Genomic DNA, 21,751 nt, shown 5'->3' with positions numbered 1-21,751 from the left:
GGCCTATCCCCAGTACACTTCGAACAGAAACTAGAGCGCCTGGGGAAAGCCCACACAGACACGGGAAGAACGCACAAACTCCTTGCAGACATCGCAGGATTCGAAACCCAGTCTCGATCGCTGGCTCTGTAAAGGTGTTGTGCTAACCGCTAAACCAACCGTGCCCCCCCCCCCATCCAACAATTCGCCCAGCACGTGGGTCCTCGTCCAAATCTACATCTTAATTTCACTTTGATTTTCACTGAATCCAAGGAGGGGTGCCTGAGAATGTGAGATGATCTGTTCCTTTCTGTCTTTTGCCCTGACATCAAGAAAGTGAAACTAAGTGAATAAATCTTGCTGGGAAACAGAAACCAATGAAACAGAAACTGCTATGCTGTAATTACTCTTGGGAATTTCAGCTTATTACCATAAATATGTTTGCCTGCCAGGCAAATCTTTTATCCCTATTTGATGGGATTTCACTGAGAAGGATATAACATGCATCCCTTTCATAAAGCAAAAATATCCAAATGTAAAGCCAGAGATTCTCTGCCCTCATGTCGGAAACCTTCATGAATGCTCACCGACTGGCTCCAAGGTAGTGTCTGCAGTGCACCACACTGTCCTGCGTCATGAATGTACAGTCTCTGCAGGTGGCTGGCTAGGGGGTGGGCTGATGATGTCACAGAGATGCCATCAACCTGAGACACAGGTGCGGGATTTTCAAAATACCGACAGCGTGCAGGATTTCTGCCTGGTCACTTTAAGACACTAAAACTAGCTGCAAATATCACAATTAACATTCCTACCTGCTCTGGGGTCACCATTCTCCACTATGGGGGTCCTTCCGCGCTTGCCGCATGTGAATGACATTATCTCGGCAGCTACAAGGTGCCACTCTTCATGAAAGCAGAGCAAAAGCGGCCATTTAGGGCTGCTTCATAAAAGGGTAAGTTCGAATTTTCCTCTGCGAATGGACAGGTGGAAAAGGAGAATGCCATGGTCTTGAAAACCATCCTCCTGCCACTGAGGTCACAGGGCCTCACTGGCAAGAGGTCCTCCTAGATGCACTTCACTTGAGGTGGTTGCTTTTATGCACGGCTATTAACCATACACCTTATGAACATATGTTTCCCTTCCCTAGGAAATCTGCATCAGGAACTATGGTGCCTGCCTGGCTGACCTCCCCAGGACCGGTTCTGCTTCGGAATCACACCAGGCAAACTGAGACTGAACCACTGGTCGAGAGGGTCCACCTCCTTCATGCAACCCCCCAGTGCACTTATGAGGCTGTTCCTGATGGGAGCAAGGGCATGATCTCGATCTGGGATTTGTCACCATCAGAAACCCCTCCGACTACTTTCGACCACTAACAGACACTTTCCCCCTCGACTTTGGGGGTCCCTGAACCTGCTGCTGAGCACACTTACCCCGCCCCCCCAGCAACTGATGTCACCTACGTTGCACCAGAACGTCATCCTTTCATCTGACCCCCTGGTGAATTGCATCCAGTGATGACACACCGACCCCAGAGGCTGCTCAGGGCACCACAGCTGTCCCCCAGCCATTACCACATCATTCACAGTGGAAGAGGAGACCCCCCCCCCCCCCCCCTGACAGACTGAAATATGTGTATATATCTGCTTCGTCTTTTTCTCCCTGCAGGACTCTTCTTAAAAAGCTGCCGGCTGGACACACCAGCCTAGATCAATCCAACCCACAACCTCTTGCATGCTCCCCCAATCATTCTGCCAGGATCAGTTGATGAGGCTGGCTGCTGCTCAAGTCTATAGACAATAACCTCAGTGTTTTGTGGTAATTAATGGTGCATCACAATGACTCTGAGATTCTTGAACCTCCACTTGTTTTACCCATCAGGTATTGCTCCAACACCACAAAGGGACTGTCTACTTGCCCTATAATCATTTAAATATTGGTCATCTCTTTTTAATTGATTGTAAGTTGCAGTCTTTTCATGAAGTAAGGGGCTTCAACAAGTCAGAATTTTGGTGCATAAGTACATTTTTCAATGAAATGACAATAAACTCATTATTAAATTGGAAGCAAAAGCAAACAATATCAGATGCACTCGGCAGGTCAGGCAACATCTGTGAAATGAAGAGCAGAGTCCACTTTCAAGTAAATAAACAAGTTGCAGGGAGAATGTGGTCAGTGCAGGGTTACCATGTTGCTATTATTCCATCAATGACCCGGATTTGAATCCAGTGCTGTCCGTAAGGAGTTTGGACATTCTCCCCATGCCTGCAAGGGTTTCCTCTCAGGGTACTGGTTTCCCCTCTCACTCCAAAGACATATGGGGATAGTAGGTTGACTGGTCACATGGGAGGCATGGGATCATGGCCTGGAAGAGCCTGTTACTATGTTGAATATCTAAATTAAAATTACATCAAAAATTAATAAAATTAAATTAATATCCAATGTATTTTTCCTCAGTACAAATGTAAGTAGTGTGGGGGACAATGTACTTTTTTAAATTACAAAGAGATAGAATAAAAATAAATCAGGAAAGAATACAGAAACAGACAATAAAAGCTAAAAATTTATGTAAAATGGAAAGAGAAATAAGCATGAGCATTGGACCTTCGGAAATAACCACGTCAGAATCAATAATAGGGAATAAGGAATGTCAAATGTGTTAAACAATTATTTTGTGCCTATCCTCCCGGGAAAAGCCAACCTCATTCAAGAAAAAAAGTGTAACTGAAGGTAAAATATTCAAGACCACAAAAGGAAAATATAGTTTAAGTAATGGGAGGAAAAAAATTGGACCTGATGTCCTAGATCCAGGGGTTCTGAGTGGCTACAGTAATGGTAGAAGCAGATCGATTTTTCAAATTGTTTGAAAATTCTACGAAGACCGCAATAGTTTAGAAATTTTTTTAAAAAAAGAAAGAAAGCAGGGTTAGTCTAACACCAACAGCTGGGAATAACTTGGCCACCATTATTAAGAAAAGAGTAAACGCAAACTTCAGAAAACATCATACGATGTAGCCTTATTACATTATTTGACAAATGTGTTACAAATTCTTAGAAGATTTACTAAGCAGGGTGGATAAATTAGAGATTTTTGTGGTTTATCTGGATTGCCTAAAGGCATTCAATCAGTTGCCACTTAAAATGTCACCCCACAAGCAAATGTCTTGTAGTGTTGAGAGTAATACATTTGTGTGCACAAAAGTTGGAAAATCATACTGAACAGCTCTGGTAAGATGTGGAATACTGCTTACAGCTTCATACATTAAAGATTCACCAGATAGATTCTTCCAATGAAGGGCTCTATTAGGAAAGGTTAAGAAGGTCAGGTATGGGCTCTTTAGTATTCAGAAAAGCAGCTGATCTGTTGAAACGTACAAGATTCCCAGAGGTTTTTTTAGACAGCAGTGTTGGGAAATTGCTGAAAAAATTAACATAATTACTGCCCATGTGGTTGTCCACACTGGGCGCCTTTTTAGACTGCAAGTACTTGAGTGCATCAGTCTGGATGGTTGGACGTGCAGTAGGCTGCATGACCTCAACGAATTTTTCCGGTACGATTTACACGCAGGCTTCCTCCAAAATGCTGTAGGGGTCCTGCAGGATAAATCGCGGGGCAGGAATTGACTCCAAATACCTGTATGTTCCTTTTTAGACTGCCCGTGTTGCAGCAAAATTCCTTGAGTGTGCCATTTACATGTCTGCAGTCTTTAAAAAAAAACGTAATTGTGAGGACCTTTTTTTCCCTTGGGAGGGTGGGCTGAGGTAATTTTGAATTTTTGTACAAAGTCTCAAGACAAAGGGCTGCCCATTTAAGACTGTGATGAGAGAGAACTCTCAGCAGAAAGTTGTGAATTCTCCCCAGATGGTCAAGGATGTCGAGTCAAGAATTCTGTTTTGTGGGGAATTAAGGATAATGGGGATTATGGGCAGAAGGATAAAGTAAATGCCAGTGACCAGACACTATAAATGCAAGTAAAAAATAACACAGTGGCATTCTCCTACTTGAATAAACAATGCTGGAGCAAAGTCGGAAAAGGTCCCTCATTCAGTCATGATATCTCTAGGCCTGATGAGAAAAAGATAAGTTAAACCTATCTATTCACGTAATAAATACAGAAGCCACATGTAGAGGCAGGGAGGAGGGTGAGAAGTGATTTGTTGAGTAGAAAGGAATGAAAGTTACCTATGTCACAAGAAGACGAGCATGAACCTGTAAAAGAGCAAATTATTAGCAGAATGAAAATTTTAAATATTATTCACATGTACAAACAAGTGACCAACTGTGTTTATAGATTATTGCTCAGAGACAGAATGAGAATTTACCTTGTACCTCAGTATTTCTGGATTAACTTTAGTATATTATAATAATGCATTACTTTTGAACATCACTCTAGAATCCAGACATACAGCCATCTAATTATCCATCTGCATTAAAATTGCTCAAGATTCCATTTTCTATTAACCAATCGATTATTCAAAATAGTTTAGTGATGTTATAAACTGACACAAAATCACAATCTATCATAATAAGGAATGAGATTTCCTACAAATTTAATTCTCCACTCTATTTACAAATTAAATAATTTAGTTACTTAAGGTAACATGAACATTATGATACTGTCCATCGCAAATGACACTGCATCTAGATGACTGCCTAGTCATCTTTAATTGCCATCAAGTTTTTTTCTCAATGTGCTCCATTTAGGTGAGTTGAAGGAATCTTCAGCTTCCATCCACATTCGTTATCGTTCCAAGTCAATTTTAACCTTCCTATCTTCACGGCCACTTGTCAATTGCTTCTGTGAATCATCCTTTAGACTACAGAATATATTTGTGTAATAGTTGATCCCATTTAAGTCCACCAACCCCCCCCCCCCTATTTTTGGCCCCACCACCTGCCCACCTGAGCTCCCCATGCCCCGACCGTGGACCCTTGCCTCAGCTACCCGCCCACCAGACCTCCCAGCTTATGAAATACAGACTTACCCCCCGTTTGCGGGCATCCAAGCTCCCGATGCCTTGAACGATTCAGGTACTTACCATGGTCAAAAGTATGACCCTTATAAAAGTTGATATTCCCAAATTTGACCCAAAAAATGGGTCCAATATGCATGAGTATATTGTATATTTCACCATTCAGCCTCAATATTTAGTTTATTTTTTTCCCTCCAACTTTGACTTTTGATGCCATCATTGCAGAATTCTATCCACCCTATGTAACTGAATCAGATAATATTTGGTCATCTGGAGGCCAAGAAATGGGATCTTTGCCTCTGCATCACTGCAAGAACAAGCCTTTCTTTTTTGAAAGCCAAGCAAACTATAAGTTGAAGGAATCTGAAATAAAATCAGAAAATGCTGGTAGCATTTTGCAATTCAATTCTATGAAAGAGAAATAACATCAATATTTCAGGTCAGATTCCTGCAAAAACCTGGCACCTTAAATCTGTTTCAATCTATATAGATGCTGGCCAACATGTGGAGGGTATTCACCATTGTCTATTTTTTATTTCCTTCTTCCTATATTGAGATCCAAGGTTTAATATGTCCAGTCAATTCTTTCACAATAATTTGTTTATTTAAATCTCAGAGTGACTTTACCTCTCGCTTAATTCTCATTAACATTGTATTTTGCAGAGACAATGTCCTGTAAAGGAGTAGCGCGGTTCATTTAATTTTTTAAAATTCATTTCCTTGCACAGTGATATAAAGCAGGTTCAGCATTTTTTTACAGTGTCTTCAAGGACCTGTAATGCAAGAATAGCTGTGACCTGATTCAACACAAAATAATCTCCCTGCAAGAAGCAATTTACATTTTAAAAAATTGTAAGCAAAGATTGACGGTGCTAACCGCTACACCCACCATTCCGCCCAACATCCTTGTAAATTTCACACAGTCACCAGGTGATCCGTGATGCAATTATGTCCATTCTGTAAACAATTACAGCAAGCAAATAACAACTTTTAGTCAATGTATATTGCACATATCAGAGAATTGCAGTGTGCAGGAAGCATGGAAATAACAATAAAAGGAGTGAATTCAACGGTGTACAACTACAAATAAATAAAACACCAATGACCCTGTGCAAATGTTGTAAGGCCCAACACTGTGCGGATAACTGTTAAATCACTCCAGCAGCTGGAGGAAGGAGGTGGTTGAAATGACTCGTATGTCTCGTCCAAGTAGACGCCAAGACAGAAGAGGGTGAGGGAGTAACTCACATGAACTTGTTGGAATGTGATAAGGATGCATCCTTGTATGTTTCCTGCTTTTCAATCTGTCTTGTAACCATATTGTGCGAGAGGGAGTACATATCCTGTAGCAATTGATTAAAGACTTGTTTGTTTTGGGTTATAAAAGCTTGTTCTCAGCCTCATATGGGCAGAGTCTCTGTTGTGGACTCTCCAAGGTTAACCTTGTCAATAAATTCTTCTGAAATGATCTTTTTACATGATAGAGGAATTAGGGGATATTGGGAGAAGGCAGGTAGGTGGAGTTAGGTCATAAATTAGATCAGCCATGATCGTATTGAATGGCGGAGCAGGCTCGATGGGCCATTTTTGGCCTACTCCTGTTCCTACTTCCTATGCTCCTATGATCTCCCAGGCTGTGTTTTCTATTTAAATAATTATAGAGGCCCGAAGAAATCGACGACAGGAGTGGATGCCGTCATTCTCCTGTGGTAGCAGAGAATAATACTGTCTCTGGGGTGCAGGAGTGCGGTGCATTCGTGAGGCAGTTTGGTGCTGCGGAGCAGGGTGCTGTGGTACAGGAGCTGCTACAGAAGTGAGGCCTGATTCTGCATCTCATGCTGAATGCCTTTAACCATTTGCCAAACCCATTCATTTCACCTGCCCACACCTGCCAATCGGCCTCCCGTGCTGCCACCTTGGACTCCTGCACCTCTCTCCTCAGCTGGTCATGGGCCCTCTGTATTTCTATTCAAAGATACCCCCTCTCCCCATCTTCAAGGTCCTTTGGCAGTAACAAGTCCTTTATTTCCTTTGTCACCAGCTGGGCTTTTGTTGCTTTCTGCCTTTTCTGACGTGGCAGGCCTCTTAGAGAACAGTAGAAAACAAGCGACATTAGCGAGATAGCCCTGTATGGGCAAACACACACAAAAACACATGAAAAATGTTCATCTCGAAAAAAAAGTTTTTACTTGGTTGATCGTGAGGCACAGATTCGCCATTTTTATTGCTGGCCTCTGCGTCCATGCTGCTAGGGGCTCTAGCATCAGCACTGCTGATGAAGGAGGGATACGCAGCTGAAACAGTCTTAGGGGAAGTCGGATCCTCCATGTTCCTCTTGGTTTGCAGAGTGGCTTGTGCCCCAAATGAAATGGCACAGATCAAAATATGGCCATAAGACATAGGATTGGAATTAGGGCATTCAGCCCACTGAGAGGATGAGACACTGCTTGCCTTGGATGGTGCCTTTGCCAAGAAAGTTTGGTCTTTGTCGAGGACTCTGTGCTTTATGGGTTGCTCCCAGGACTGAAATAAGCTGGAAGATCATCCAATGGGCAAAAGATGAATTTTGGTCTGTCTGAAACTTGTCTGTCGTCCTTTCTGAGGACATTTTGTATGTTTCATGAATGTTGATGAATGGCCCCCAATACAAATTACTGGAGGATTTGCTCACTGACACACTGAGAGGTGGTACAGCCATATCAAAGACTGAAATTAGGTGTGACTATAACCTACAGACCAAATGTTTTACATTTGGGGGGAAAACTGTCATGTTCAATTAGATATAGCCAACAATATCTAAAAAGAACTACTGCATATTAAACTAATCCCAGACTTAATCTAGGAGAGTGGGACTGAATATTTTGACAGCTGGGCTCATGTCTGGATGCAGAAAAAAATATAATTCTCTCAGACTAATTGCCCGCACCCTAAAGATTCAGAAGATAGGGGATGGGACAGACCACCAAACCATGTTCAGTGAGGTCATTGGTGATCTGGTATTGTCCTTGGCTCCACCTTCCTGACTGTTTCCCATTATCATTGAATCTTCCATAGCCTAAAGACCTCCTTATGTCTGCTTTCAAAGATTCAGCCTCGACAGAATTTCATACATTTCTAACCATGTGAGAGAAGGAATCCTTTGCTTTAAAATAATGTGTCATCTATTTAGGGTGAAAATGGATGATTTCGAAGCAATGTCCAAAGTTCTGGAGGAAGGGAAAACATCCTCTCTTTATCTACCCTGTCAGGACCTCTCCATTGCAATAACCAGAACAGTTACACATTAGATGATTCATGTTTTATTCATTATTAATCACATTCCTTTGGTTCATATTCAGAATATTGGAAGAATTATCATTTATTTTCAGTTTTCTCAAGGCAGTTTTCTCTTCAGAATGCTATGACTGCAGTAATCACAGAACCTGCAACTCCCGTCACGACAGTGGCAGTTCCAGACAGTCCTGCCGCTCCTAGAAATGGAAAATTATCAGTATGAATAAATTGGTGGCTATCTGAGAGCACCCTTAAATTATTAACAATCGATTCCTCTTATTCCAGTTTCATGCCACCAACAATTTGTTAGCTAATTCTTTTTTTTCCCCATTGTAGGGATTATCAAAAACAAGTCGATATAGATTTAAGATGAGGGGAAAGAGATTTAAAGGGGATAAGGGGGAAAAAGTATTCTTTTTCTGTCCAGAGAATGGTTGATATCTGGACCTCACTGCCACAGCTTCACAATAACGTATTGTCCATTTTCACCTTAAATGGATGACACGTTATTTAGATGCAAACGATTTCTTCTCTCAGATGGTTAGAAATGTATGAAATTCTGGTGAGGCTGAATCTTTGAAGGCAGACATAAGGAGATCTTTAGGCTATGGAAGGCTTGATTATCATGGAGAACGTTCAGGAATGTGGAGCCAAGGTGTGTTGCCAGATACAAACAGATAACATGAAGACACATTGAGACAAGCACTTAAATAGATATGGCATAGATAGAGACAGACCTAATGTGGGGAAATATGATCAGTGTAGACAGACAAATAAAACAAACAAAATAAAAGCCCTCCCTCATGCAATAGCTCTGTGGTTATGTATTCATCGTATCTTCCTCTATCTGCACATTAGCATGTGGCACAGGGATTCATTCTGGGATTATAACTCCAGAGATATTGCTCTTTAATCTTCAAATTAACTCCTTGAAATCAGTACGCAGAACCTCATCCCTCCTTCTACCAATCTTGTTAGCACATTAAAACCACTAGGATCCAGAATTCAACAACCAGCAGCATCAAGAAACATGCAAACCTTTGGTGGGAGCAAGTATTCCACAGGCAGAGGGCCTTGGAGGTGCTTTACTCTGGGCAGGTGTTTGAATAAAGTTGTGTGAAATAGCAATGTCATCACCCAGGATGAAGAGCTGGTTGATGCCCCTCGTTGTTGGGGTGACTCTCTTAAAGTGACTCCTTATCCTGCTTAGTAAGAGTCGCCCAGTCAGAGGCTTTATTTGTAAACTTGAGGAGAGTGAGCCGGGTGGTGGGGGGGGGGGGGGGGGGGGGAGGGTTAATTATCTATAATGTTATAACCATAGAACCATTTACAGCACAAAAACAGGACAGCTTAGCCCGACTAGTCTGTGCCGAACATCTTCTCCCACCTGGTCTCATTGACCCGCATTCGGCCCATAACCCTCCACACCTTTCCCGTTCATCTACTTATCCAACCTTTCCTTGAATATTAACATCGATCTTGCTTCTACCACCACTGCCGGAAGTTCATTCCACACCCCCATCCCCTCTTATGTTTCCCTTAAAACTTTTCCCCTTTTACTCTCAATCCATGCCCTCTTGTTTGAATCTCCCCCACTCTCAGTGGAAAAAGCCTATCCACATTGACTTTCTGTCGCCCTTATAATTTTGAATACCTTTATCAAATCATCCCTCAATCTTCTACGCTCCAGGGAATAAAGTCCCAGCCTGCTCAACCTTTCCCTCTAACTCAAACCCTGAAACCCCCGCAACATTCTCATAAACCTCCTCTGCCCTCTCTCTCTCTACTCTTTATATCCTTCCCGTAATTCGGCGACCAAACATTCTATACTCTGATTTATGAAAGCCAACATACTAAATGCGTTCTTCACCACCCTATCCACATGTGATTCAGAGAATTATGTACCATGACTCCTAAATCCCTTTGTTCCACTGCACTCCTCAATTGTCTACCATTTAACATGTATGTCCTATTTTGATTAGTCCTACCAACATGTAGTACCTTACATTTATCAGTATTAAACTCCATCTGCCATCTTTCAGCCCAATCTTTTAACTGATGCTGCAAACTTTGATAATCTTCCTCTCTGTCCACAACACTGCCAACCTTTGTATCATCTGCAAATTTACTAATCCAATTTGCCACCCTATCATTTAGATTGTTAATATACATGACAAACAGCAGTGGACCCTGAGGCACTCCACTCATCACTAGCCTCCAATTCGACAAACAATTTTCCACCATTAATCTCTGGCATCTCCCATCCAATCATTGTTGAATCCATTTCACTACTTCATTATTAATAGCTAATGCTTCCACCTTCCTTACTAACCTCTTATGGGGAATCTTATCAAAAGCCTTACTAAAGTCCAAATAGACAACATCCACCGCCTTCCCCTCATCAACCTTTTTAGTAAACTGCTTGAAAAACTGTAAGAGTTATTGTTCATCTTTCGGGTGGCTCTGCAGAGGGGGAGGAACCTGCAGGTCCAGTGGTGGTAAAATATTTTCAAAAAATGTGATTGAAAATAAGATAAAATGCTTTCTGGTTTATATATTCATGCAAATGAAGTTGTTCAGTGTAAGTGAAGTATAGTATTTTGTCTTTAAAACTGTTTATTCTTAATGCAGGTGCATTAGTTAGGCATTTTAAGTCTCAAGGAACTGTAAAATGCATTTATCTGGCATCTACCAAACCCCATAGGTGCTGGATACCAGGAGCTTTACTGTACCAACATATACTACCACTCTTCCTGTTCTCCCTCCCCCTTCACAATCTGAACCACCACCGATCCTGGCCCCAGGATGGCCACATACCATTCTGAAGACTTGTTCTTAGCACCAGAAGTGTCTGTCTCTTCCCCTCACTAGTAAATCCATGACCACTATTGTTTGCTAAGACCTTTCCCTCACCTGTGCACTTGAGCAAACTATGGCCAGAAATTTGGCTGCTGCTGCTTTCCTCTTAGGCATTTCACATGCTGAAAGGCCTGGACAGAGCAGATGTGGCAAGGAGGTTTCCCATTGTAGGGGATTCAAGGACGAGAGGGCATAATTTCAGGATAAAAGGGCATCGATTTAAAACAAAGATGCGGAGAATTTTAATTTAGTCAGAGGGTCGTGAGTCTGTGGAACTTGTTGGCACAAGCAGCCATGGAAGTGAGGTCGTTGGGTGTACTTAAGGCAGAGATTAACAGGGTATTTGATTAGTCAGGGGTAAAAGGGAGAAAACCAGGGGGTGGAGGTGAATAGGTGGATGGATCAGTTCACGATTAGAATGTGTGTGTGTGTGTGTGTGTGTGTGTGTGTGTGGATATTGTCACTCTGGATAATGGAGATTGGTTATGATTCTAGAAAGTCAATGTCCTCACTATTGACTAGTCTTGCTACCACTGATTAGGGGATATGGGGAGAAGGCAGGTAGGTGGAGTTAGGTCATAAATGAGATCAGCCATGATCGTATTGAATGGCGGAGCAGGCTCGATGGGCCATTTTTGGCCGACTCCTGTGTTCCTATGATCATTCTCGCTCCTCTGTCGGCAAATTATCCCATTTTCTTAATTTCTATTTGCAGCACACTCAAGTCAGGTGTAATTTACATATTGTTGACATTAAAATATCACAGAAGAGGCACATTTCTGAAATAATTGTTCATTTCAATTAAAACGTTATTCTGCACCAAATGCTTGCTTGAAAGATTTAACTAAGAAAGACTGAAAAATTCTCATTTCTTATCACTTTCTTAGACCTTACCAATTGATTGAAAGAGAGCCACCAAGCTTCCAGCCGCAACACTTCCTCCATTGGCAATAGCTGCCCCACTCATCATTTTGGAAGCAACAGAACCAGCCACTATCCCAGCAGTTGTGAAGCCCATTACCCCCAAAGCCACAGGAATGGCAAGGCTTGAGGCTAAAAGAAAAATAAAACATTCCCCTTTGAACAGAGTACATTTGAAAAAGAGGGAGTTTAACATAGACCAGAAACATACAGGCACATGTGCCATGGCGTCTATGTAATTTAACAATGGGCCAGAGGCCACTCTATCTAACCTGCAGTCCCTATTCACCTGTAGGTTTTGCAAGGTTTGTAGCTGCACCAAGTTATTGTGACCACCTGAGTCCCAAAGTCTACTGCTCCCCCACCCCCTGTTGTCCAGAGACATAAGAAAATAGGTTAAAAAAGAAAAAAAATTAAAACACAATAATTGTATTAAAGCAGGTTCAACTTCTGTAATAAATGAAGTACAGGGAGGTTCAGTTTTACTCTATGTTAATTTTCTTCTTCTTTGGCTTGGCTTCGCGGACGAAGATTTATGGAGGGGGTAAAAGTCCACGTCAGCTGCAGGCTTGTTTGTGGCTGACAAGTCCGATGCGGGACAGGCAGACATGGTTGCAGCGGTTGCAGGGAAAAATTGGTGGGTTGGAGTTGGGTGTTGGGTTTTTCCTCCTTTGTCTTTTGTCAGTGAGGTGGGCTCTGCGGTCTTCTTCAAAGGAGGTTGCTGCCCGCCGAACTGTGAGGCGCCAAGATGTACGGTTTGAGGCGATATCAGCCCACTGGCGGTGGTCAGTGGGGCAGGCACCAAGAGATTTCTTTAGGCAGTCCTTGTACCTCTTCTTTGGTGCACCTCTGTCACGGTGGCCAGTGGAGAGCTCGCCATATAACACGATCTTGGGAAGGCGATGGTCCTCCATTCTGGAGACGTGACCCACCCAGCGCAGCTGGATCTTCAGCAGCGTGGACTCGATGCTGTCGGCCTCTGCCATCTCGAGTACTTCAATGTTAGGGATGAAGTCACTCCAATGAATGTTGAGGATGGAGCGGAGACAACGCTGGTGGAAGCGTTCTAGGAGCCGTAGGTGATGCCGGCAGAGGACCCATGATTCGGAGCCGAACAGGAGCCGAACAGGAGTTAACAATAGGATTGATGTAAATAGGCGCTTGATGGTCAAAAGATTCTCAGTGGGCTGAAGGGCCTCATTCCATGGATTCAAACTGCTCCAAATACGCGGGGTTAAACAAGAAGATCTGCAGATGCTGTGATTGTAGTTAAATACACAAGGGTGCAAGGGAAACTCAGCAGGTCACACAGTGTTCTTTATGGGAAAGATACATGCATCATTCATACATAGGCCTGAGTCCTTTGTCAAGGTGTGAGCAAAAATCAGGCAGATGCCTGAATTAAAAGGTCAGAGGAGAGGGGTTGGGGAGGACCAGGGTGAGGAGCACAGGCCAGCAGGCAAGAGGTCATAGCTGGATCCACCGGCTTTAGCTGGCATAAAGCGGAGGGACCAAATATAAAGTGTATCCAGTTCCTCTGCTTAGTATCTTATGAGACCGCTCCCTTGGATTCAGCACGGCTTCTGAGACACGATCAAATGAGGAGTGAGGTGCATTGCAATGTGGATACACTGAGTGGAAATGCACACATCTATCTGAACAACATTCAGTTAAAAAAAAATCATTAAATTAAACAAAAAAAAATATTCGTACCCAGACTGTTTTGCCCAGTGAGTCAGTCCACATTTCAACACCAATCCCATTTCATTCTCCCCACAGAACTATCCATTGCCCCCAAATTCCAGCACTCACCTCTACATGAGGGACAGTTTACAGTGGGCATTTAATCCAACAATCTGCAGGTCTTTAGGGATGCTTGGAAACCACAGCACCTAGAGGAAGCCTATGGTCATTGGGAGAATGTGCAAACTCAACACAGAATGGAGGCCAGGTCTGAGTCTGCTGAAGGAATTGAAACGCTAACAATGAGGGGAAAAGAAAGGTCGACGTTTCAAGCCAAAGTTTTTTGTCAGGGTCAAGAGAAGTTATAACAAGCAGTGCAAAGCAGACAGGGTGGGAGAGCTGAGGCAGAGGTGAAGATCTGCATCATCTGCAGATACTGTGATTGTAGTAAGAACACAGATATGCTGGAGGAACTCAGCAGGTCTCGCAGCGTCCATAGGACATAAAGTTTCAGGCCAGAGCCCTTCTTCAAGGTAGGAGTAAAAATCAAGCACGCGCCTGAATTAAAATAAAGGGCACCTGAAAGTGGGATGAGTCAATGGAGAAGTTATTGAGAGTGAGGAGGAGGCGGAGGGTGGTGGTGGAGGGGGTCTGTGGTTGAGGAAGAAACAAAGGGCATTGAGGCCTTTGGTATGGCAGATGGAGGTGTATTGTGATTGGATGTTGAAGTGATGGAGGGCATGTGAAATATCGTAGATAAAGGAGGGAAGGATTGGACCACAGGGACAAAAAGGAGTCAAGGTAGACGGATACCAGCTCAGTGGGGCAGGAGCACCTGGAAACGATCAGTCTGCCAGAAAATTGGGTTCGTGTATCTAGGGAAGGAGATAGAACTGGGTAGTGAGGGGTTGGGAAACATTTAAGTTGGAGGCCGTGCGAAGGAGATGACCAGAAGTGATGTCAGAGATAATATGTTAGACAGTGGTTTGATGAGTTTTAATGGGGTCCTGTTGGAAGGGTAAATAAGAGGTGTCAGAGAGTTGTTGTCTGGCTTCAGCCAGATAGAGGTCAGTGCACCAGTCCACAACAGCGCCATTTTTGTCTGTGGGTTTGATGGTGAGTTGGGATTAGTGTGGAGAGAGCGGAGGGCCAGTCGTTTCAAGGGGGGGAGATTGGAAGGAGTCAGTGGAGAGGTGAAGTTTATGTCCTGACCAGGCAGAAAACTGAAATGAGGTGTCCAAGAGGAGGAAGAAAGATTAAGGCAGGAGAAGGGATCTGTCGTGGGGGTGGATAATCCTGGTTATGGAAGTGGGTATAGAGACAGAGCCGACGAACGAAGAGTTCGGCATCATGATGTGCGTGGACTTGTTGAGGATGAGGGAGACGAAGATGAGGCCTTGACTGAGAACAGGGTGTTCTGTCTCCAAGAGGGGCAGGTTGGATGAGATGATAAAGACCAGTCAGGGGTGGTCAGGAGGTGTAGAGTAGGAAGGATCCAAGGGAGGGAGGAGAGGGTTGGGAAAGTCAGGAGGGGGAAGGGGAGGGTGAGAGGGGCCGGAGAGAGTTGCGATGGAGGCTTGATCCTGTGGGATGCTAGAGTCAGGTTGAGAGTTCCTGTTGGAGGAGGCTCAATCCTGTAGGCCTTTCTTTTTAATTCAGGCACTTGCCCTGCTATCTTGCTTCATAAGACACATTTTCCAATCCAGGCAACATCCTGGTAAATCTCCTCTGCACCTTCTCCATAGCTTCCACATCCTGCGTGTAATGAGGTGACCAGAACTGAACATAACATCAGAATCAGAATTTATTCTCATGAACAGAAGCATCATAGTGAAAACATTCATATTATAAACCACAATCTAAAAAATTATAGGGCACAAAAAGTAAGGCAGTGTCTTTAGTTCATTGATTATTCTGGAATCTGATGGCAGCGGGGAAGAACCTGTCCTTGTGTCACTGAGTGCTCATCTCTAAGCTCCTTTACCTTTTTCCCACTGGTAGCAGAGTGAAGAGGACATGGCCTGGGTGGTGTGGGTCTTTGAGGATAGAGAGGCTGCTTTTTTAAGACACTGCCTCAGGTAGATGTACTTGATGGAGTGAAGCCTGGTGCCTGTGACGTCACAGACCAAGTTAACAACTCTCTGGAATTTTTTCTTGTCCTGAGATTTGGCACCTCCATACCAGACAATGATGTAACCAACCAGAATGCTCTCTACAATACACCTGTGGAGAGTTTTTGAGAGTCTATGGCGACATACTGAATCTCCTCAAACACCTCACAAACTATAGCCATGATTCAATAAACATGGAGGTTCCAGGACAAATCCTTGAAGATGTTGTCACCCTGGAATTTGAAGTTCCTGACCCTCTCCACTACTGAGCCCTCGATGAGGACTGGGTCAAGTTTCCCTGACTTTCTCCTGAAGTCCACAATCATCTCCTTGGCTTTGCTAACGTTGAACGTTATTGATGTCACACCACTCAAAAAGCTGATCTATCTCTCTCCTATATAATTCCTTGTTGCCGTTTGTGATTCTGTGTGGTCTCACCAGAGATTTATAGAGCTGCAATATTACCTCAGACTCCTGTACGCAATCCCCTGTCTAATGAAACCCAGCGTACCAAAAGCTTTTTAAACTATCCTGTCAACCTGGATGGCAACTTTGAGAGATCTATGGATTTGGACCCCAAGGTTCTACTCATCTTACACATGGTTAAGTAACCGACCATTAACCATGTACTCTTTCAGGTTTGACCTTCAAAAATGCATCCTCTCACACTTATTCAAATTAAACTCCATCTGCCATTTTTCTGCCTAACCCTGTCTATATCCTGTTATACCCTACGACAACCTTCAGCACAATCCACAGCCCCTCCAACCTTCATATCCTGCGCAAACCTACCACACATCCCTCTACTTCTTTGCCCAGGTTATTTATTTTAAAAAAATCACAAAGAGCAGGGGTCCCGGAATAGATCCCTAGAGAACTCTGCTAATCGCTGACCACCAGGCAGAATACTTAATATCTACAGGCAAGCCAGTTCTGAATCCACACAACAAAGGTTCCATGGATTCCATGCCTCATGACTATCTGAACGAGTCTCCCATGGGGGACCTTGCCAAGAGCCTTATTAAAATCCATATATACCACATCTACTGCCCTACCTAGGATGTATGTACAAATTATTTAGTGGAATCTCATTCTACAGAAAATATTTAGCTACTAGAAATTAAGCTAAGCTGATTTGTCTATTTATTATTGTTTTTAAAAAAGATTTTCATGCAGGCCTCTAAATGCTTCTAGGTTGATTATCTCTTCCACAAGTCTTTTTAAGGTGATCAATATCAGTCCTCCAACATGCCGCTATTCACACCCATTCCCCATCATCTCCCGAGATTCCCTCATTCCCTGTCCCTCCCACAGACCCAAATTAAGCCTATTCCTTCCTGGGCTGTGACACAGGCAGAGGCCTTCTGTCACTCAGTAATCCAGATGCACCAGAGATTCTTGCCAAATCCAGGATGGCTTGAAGAAGTGGGCAATTACTGACAGTTTAAGTAGCTTCAGCTCCTTGCAACCACAGCCAGTGATTAGTGAAGAACAACGTTCTGTAAGAACGTTTCTCATCTTCTCAAACTCCAACCAAAATCTCCATGCAGTGCTTTACAAGTGTCAGCTGATCTAACCCAGTTGTATATGCAAACTATAACCATACCCTATAGTGATTCTACTCACCAACACCAGCTCCTGTTATAAGAGCTATTTTGCCGATCATGGTTATTTCTGTAAATAGAACAATAACTTGTTTAAAATATCGTCCTTTGAAGCTGTATTTACCAGCAAAAAGACTCCATGGCACCTTGAAGTGTAATATACATTGCAATTAAATGAAACACCACAAATGGTCAAAGATATATTATTTCTTAGGATATCATTGCTCTCTCTCTTGTACCCCACCCTCTCTGTAAGTGGGTGGATGGATCAACTCATGATTAGAATGGTGAAGCAGTCTCAATGGGTTCTGCACCTATATCTTGTGAGATCATCCCCCCCCCCACCTTGACCCCTAACGCCCCAACCCCTCAACCCCCATCAGTATCCAAAAAGAGTATACCGCTTCGGGAAGGGAATAACCAGACAGCAATCCCCCACAACCTGCTAATTTTCTTACTTGGAACAAGGGATTTATTTCCCAGCATCAATTGACTCTGAGTAGCGTGGGTTAGTAAAACTATTCTCCAAGGCAGTGTGTGTGTGTAGTGAGGGGCCGAATGGATTTCTCTCACTGGTTCCCCTACATCCCGCTCACTTGTTGAGACCCTTAAAGGTTGAGTTTGCACCTTTTATTCTCCCTCCACTACCCAGTTAAGTCTGGGGCAGAGAGCAGCCGAAAAAATGCACCCATCACGTCTGAAGAATCAATGCACACCTTTTAACGTCTCTGCTGGTACCGTGATGTCAGTGAAATTGCATGTAAATGATTGTTTCCTGCTCCCTCAACGGACCCATCGCCAAACCCCAGCACAAGGCAGCTTGTGTACTCACTGTCCTCCTGTCTCCCTAACGGTGCAGACTGGCAATCTCAGCCTCCACTACCTACCTGACGCTCAGTGCAGGTCTGAACTTCGACTGCCGGCTGCGTTCAGACAAATAAGATCTCTGCAATCCACGAGGGACAGGTCTTCGGCAAAGACAACAGCCACGCCCAAGGGCAGTTTCGTTTTCCACGAAACGAAACTGTTCTTCGTGACAATTGCTGAGAATTCTATTTCTATATAATCCTCCCAACCTGAAACTCAATGCATTTTCTGCAAAGCACCCAAGTGAAAGGGGTTGCAGTAGAGGTTCCATCATTCTCACCTAATACCACCTTTAGAATGTGACATACATGAAATTCTCTAACTTTGTCCAGAAGGACAGAGTCACCACTTTGTCCAGTACCCCTCCCAACCCCCCTTTCCCACTGGCACCTTGTCCCACGAATTAACTGGGATAGGGTCCGGTAGAAAAATTCTCAGCACGCTGGCGTCAAGTGATAGAATTTCACGCCGGGGATTAGCCACCTCGACCCCTACTAATATCCCCGGAGTCAGCTGAACCAGGGAGGAGGGAGGGGCCATGCCAGACCCTAGAGGTGTGAATGGGTGGCGCCAGACCCAGGGAGGAAGGGTGAAGCGCCGGACCCGGTGGGGTGAAGAGAAAAGGCACCAGACCCAAGGGGGAAGGGGGGGGGGAGGCTCCAGAACCAAGGGGGGGAGGGAAGGGAAGGGGAGAAACACCGGTGGGGAAGTAGAGGCATTCAAGTCTTTTGGGTCCATGCACATGTAGGTCACCGTTCTTCTTTTTCACATGCACTATTGATTTTGCCCATTCTGTAGGCTCCTCCACTTTATGACCACTAGTAACATCATTCAGTTGTGTTCCTACTTGAACTTTTTTTTAGCGGCTCTGGACCCCACCTTAAGACATGCACTAATGGCTGTGCATCCTCCTTCAACTATCTTATAGGTGAATAGTAGAACTCCAAACCCCTTGAAAAGGTCTGGAAATTGATCCAGTATTTCCTCTGAGATGTTCTGTGCATTGGCTCTGTTAATGTGGTACACCCTCTTGACTAGGCTTAAGTTTTCACATGTTTTGTCACCAAGTAGAGATTCATGTCCATCTCGGACTACTGCAAACATGAGGTGGTGCTCTCTATCTTTAACTTTCCCCTTGAGTTTACGTGTACCATATAACCATATAACTGTTTACGGAGCGGAAAGAGGTAATGTTGGCCCTTCGAGTCCGCACCTGTTCACTAGAACAACTCCACTAGCTCAAACCTCCCGCTCACCACCAATAACCCTCCAACCCCCTCACCTGCATCTACACATCCAACCTTCTCTTAGAGGACGCAACTATATCATTTGGAAGTTCATTCCATTCTGCCTCTACTCGATGAGTGAAAAAGTCACCTTTAATATTTCTCCTAAAGTGTTTCCCCCTTACCCTTAACTCATGGCCTCTTGTTCCAACCTCCCCTGCCCTCACGGGAAAGAGTCTGTTTATGTCTAGTCTATCTATTCCTTTCATCATTTTAAATACCTCTATCAAGTCCCCTCTCAGTCATCTACGTTCCAATCAATAAAGTCCCAGTCTCCTCAATCTCTCCCTATAATCCAGATGCTGTAAACCAGGCAACATCCTTGTAAACCTTCTCTGCACCCTCTCCACCTTATCTATATCTTTATAATTTGGAGACGAGAACTGAGCACAGTACTCCAAACCTGGGCTCACCAATGCCTTAAACAGCTGCAGCATCACTTCCCAGCTCCTATACTCTATATTATGAAGGCCAGCATACCATATGCCTTCTTAACCACCCTGTCTACATGGGAATCCACCTTCAGTGAACTCTGTACCATAACCCCCAGGTCCCTCTGCTCCCCTGTGTGCCTCAATACCCTCCTCTTAACTGGATATGTCCTATTCTGGTCATTTTTACCGAAATGCAACACCTCACATTTGTCTACATTGAATTCCATCTGTCATCTTTCAGCCCACTCTTCCAAACAAACCTTCTATAATCGAAGAAAATCTCCTTCACTATCTACCACTCCCCCTATTTTCGTATCATCCACATTTTTCTTTACCCAGTGAAGTGCCAGTTGATGAAGTAGACAAAGACGATGTGGTCAAACAATAATCATGGCTTTTATTAGCAGAAACTCATGGTAAAATAATGAAAGACAATAGGTGCATGCACAGTTATATCCAAGGGGAGTGTCCTTAACAGTAGAGATAATGCACAGCCAATGTTAGTACAGCAAGGCTCACCAGAGGGGATCAGGCAGCTTGGCAGACATTCACCACAGTCTCCCCTGGCAGGAGAAGGGTTAAAATCAAAAGGACAGCTGCTAGGAAAGACTGAAGCAAGCGATACATGAATACCATGTTTGGCATTGAGAATATTCTAACAGCCAAAATACCCCAGTATCTAGCAAGCAATCGAAATATAATGAGATGTTTTATGAATATGTCAGCCTATCAGGTTGTTTACAAATTCTGGTGCTTCGTCTCAAAACAGGTGGGTCCTTTGCAACCTTGGGAAATGGTACAGTTCCTGGGTCTGTAGTGTGGGAAGGACTGACTTCTGAACCCACTCCAGAATCGCCAGCGTGAGGCAGTGGAGCCTCAGCATGGCCATCTGAAAGTTTACTAGGGGTCACAGGCTGGGGGGGGGGGGGGGGGGGGTGAGCCCAATCTCTCAGGCTCACTCTGAGTAGGGGTGTGGCATATCTTCACAGCTCCAGCTAAAGTAAGCTCCGTGACTTGCAGCAACCTCTCTCTCACTTTATGATCGCTAATTCCCAGGCTCGGCATCATTGGGGGAAGGGAGGACATTCGCGGGCCACGCCCTCCCCACAAATTAGTTATTGTGCTCAACACCCACCCACAGCATTAGGGGTTTGCAGACCAAATCAAGTGACACCATCAGAGGAGGTGTCACCAAAATTCATCACATGCTTTCATCTCCATCCGTTATAAGCATACGCATTTGTCTGAAACCCCGGAGGGAGGGGGAAATGTGATGGCATGGCGGACAGAAGAGGCCCATGGCAATTATGGCATCCTCTCCCCCCCCCCCTCCATTGAGTAGGTTCTCAAACAGCCATTTGTGCCCCTGCCCCCTCCCCCCAATGTTAACCCTAATGCCACTGATTAGATCTCTTCTGACACCAGCTCTGCTAATTCTGATCTCAATTTGATCACAAATCATTGAATCTTGCAGTGATCCAAAATTGCATGTTCTTTCTTTTAGTTTTAAGTCTGTTAAGAAAGTATCAAAGCTCAACTACTTGTGTGCACAAAACATGTACCTCTCTAACATTTCATTTTTCCATGGTGAGCAGTATTCATCAAACATCTCAATAACCTTGTCAAACTTGCCCTGGTCATCTGCCTCGGAAAAAAACAAATGTGTTGAAAACCTCTAGTTCTTGAGGTCCCACCATGGTAAGTAGTAGTGCAATCTTCTGTGCATCTGATTGCTATCAAATCTAATGGCTTGCAAATAC

At 43.9% G+C, this 21,751-nt stretch overlaps 2 protein-coding genes across 3 annotated transcripts in view; one reads left to right on the top strand and one right to left on the bottom strand.

Annotated features, from left to right (window-relative positions):
* The window catches only part of smim12 (small integral membrane protein 12), a 33,498-nt gene extending 27,077 nt beyond the window's left edge, over positions 1–6,421 (top strand). Inside the window, exon 4 of the mRNA XM_069895774.1 lies at positions 1,127–6,421. The gene's annotated coding sequence lies outside the window, so the exon portion shown is untranslated. The remainder of the gene's footprint in view (positions 1–1,126) is intronic.
* Positions 6,422–8,236: 1,815 nt separating this feature from the next.
* LOC138741542 (interferon alpha-inducible protein 27, mitochondrial-like) lies at positions 8,237–18,398 on the bottom strand. Of its 2 annotated transcripts, none has more exons than XM_069895776.1 (4): positions 18,292–18,398; positions 17,427–17,474; positions 11,980–12,138; positions 8,237–8,423 (listed from the first exon to the last, which is right to left on the bottom strand). In XM_069895776.1, exons 2-4 carry the CDS (start codon positions 17,464–17,466, stop codon positions 8,344–8,346), a joined length of 279 nt encoding a protein of 92 aa, XP_069751877.1. In that variant the 5' UTR covers positions 17,467–17,474; positions 18,292–18,398; the 3' UTR covers positions 8,237–8,343. The 2 variants fall into 2 exon arrangements, with proteins under 2 accessions (XP_069751877.1, XP_069751878.1); XM_069895777.1 differs by lacking the exon at positions 18,292–18,398 and adding an exon at positions 18,237–18,260.
* Positions 18,399–21,751: the final 3,353 nt, after the last annotated feature.

This window comes from Narcine bancroftii, chromosome 8 (genome assembly GCF_036971445.1).
Source record: "Narcine bancroftii isolate sNarBan1 chromosome 8, sNarBan1.hap1, whole genome shotgun sequence".
Lineage (NCBI taxonomy): Eukaryota > Metazoa > Chordata > Chondrichthyes > Torpediniformes > Narcinidae > Narcine > Narcine bancroftii.
Note: the sequence above shows the minus strand (reverse complement) of the source record. Positions and strands in the feature narration are given on the sequence as shown.

What these genes read in the sequence shown, in the direction of transcription:
- LOC138741542 (XM_069895776.1), bottom strand. Translation starts at nt 17,466, where the DNA reads ATGATCGGCAAAATAGCTCTTATAACAGGAGCTGGTGTTG. An exon ending in TATAACAGGAGCTGGTGTTG is followed by an intron (nt 12,139 to 17,426) that starts GTGAGTAGAATC and finishes TTTTTCTTTTAG; the next exon opens with CCTCAAGCCTTGCCATTCCT. An exon ending in GGCTCTCTTTCAATCAATTG is followed by an intron (nt 8,424 to 11,979) that starts GTAAGGTCTAAG and finishes TTCCATTTCTAG; the next exon opens with GAGCGGCAGGACTGTCTGGA.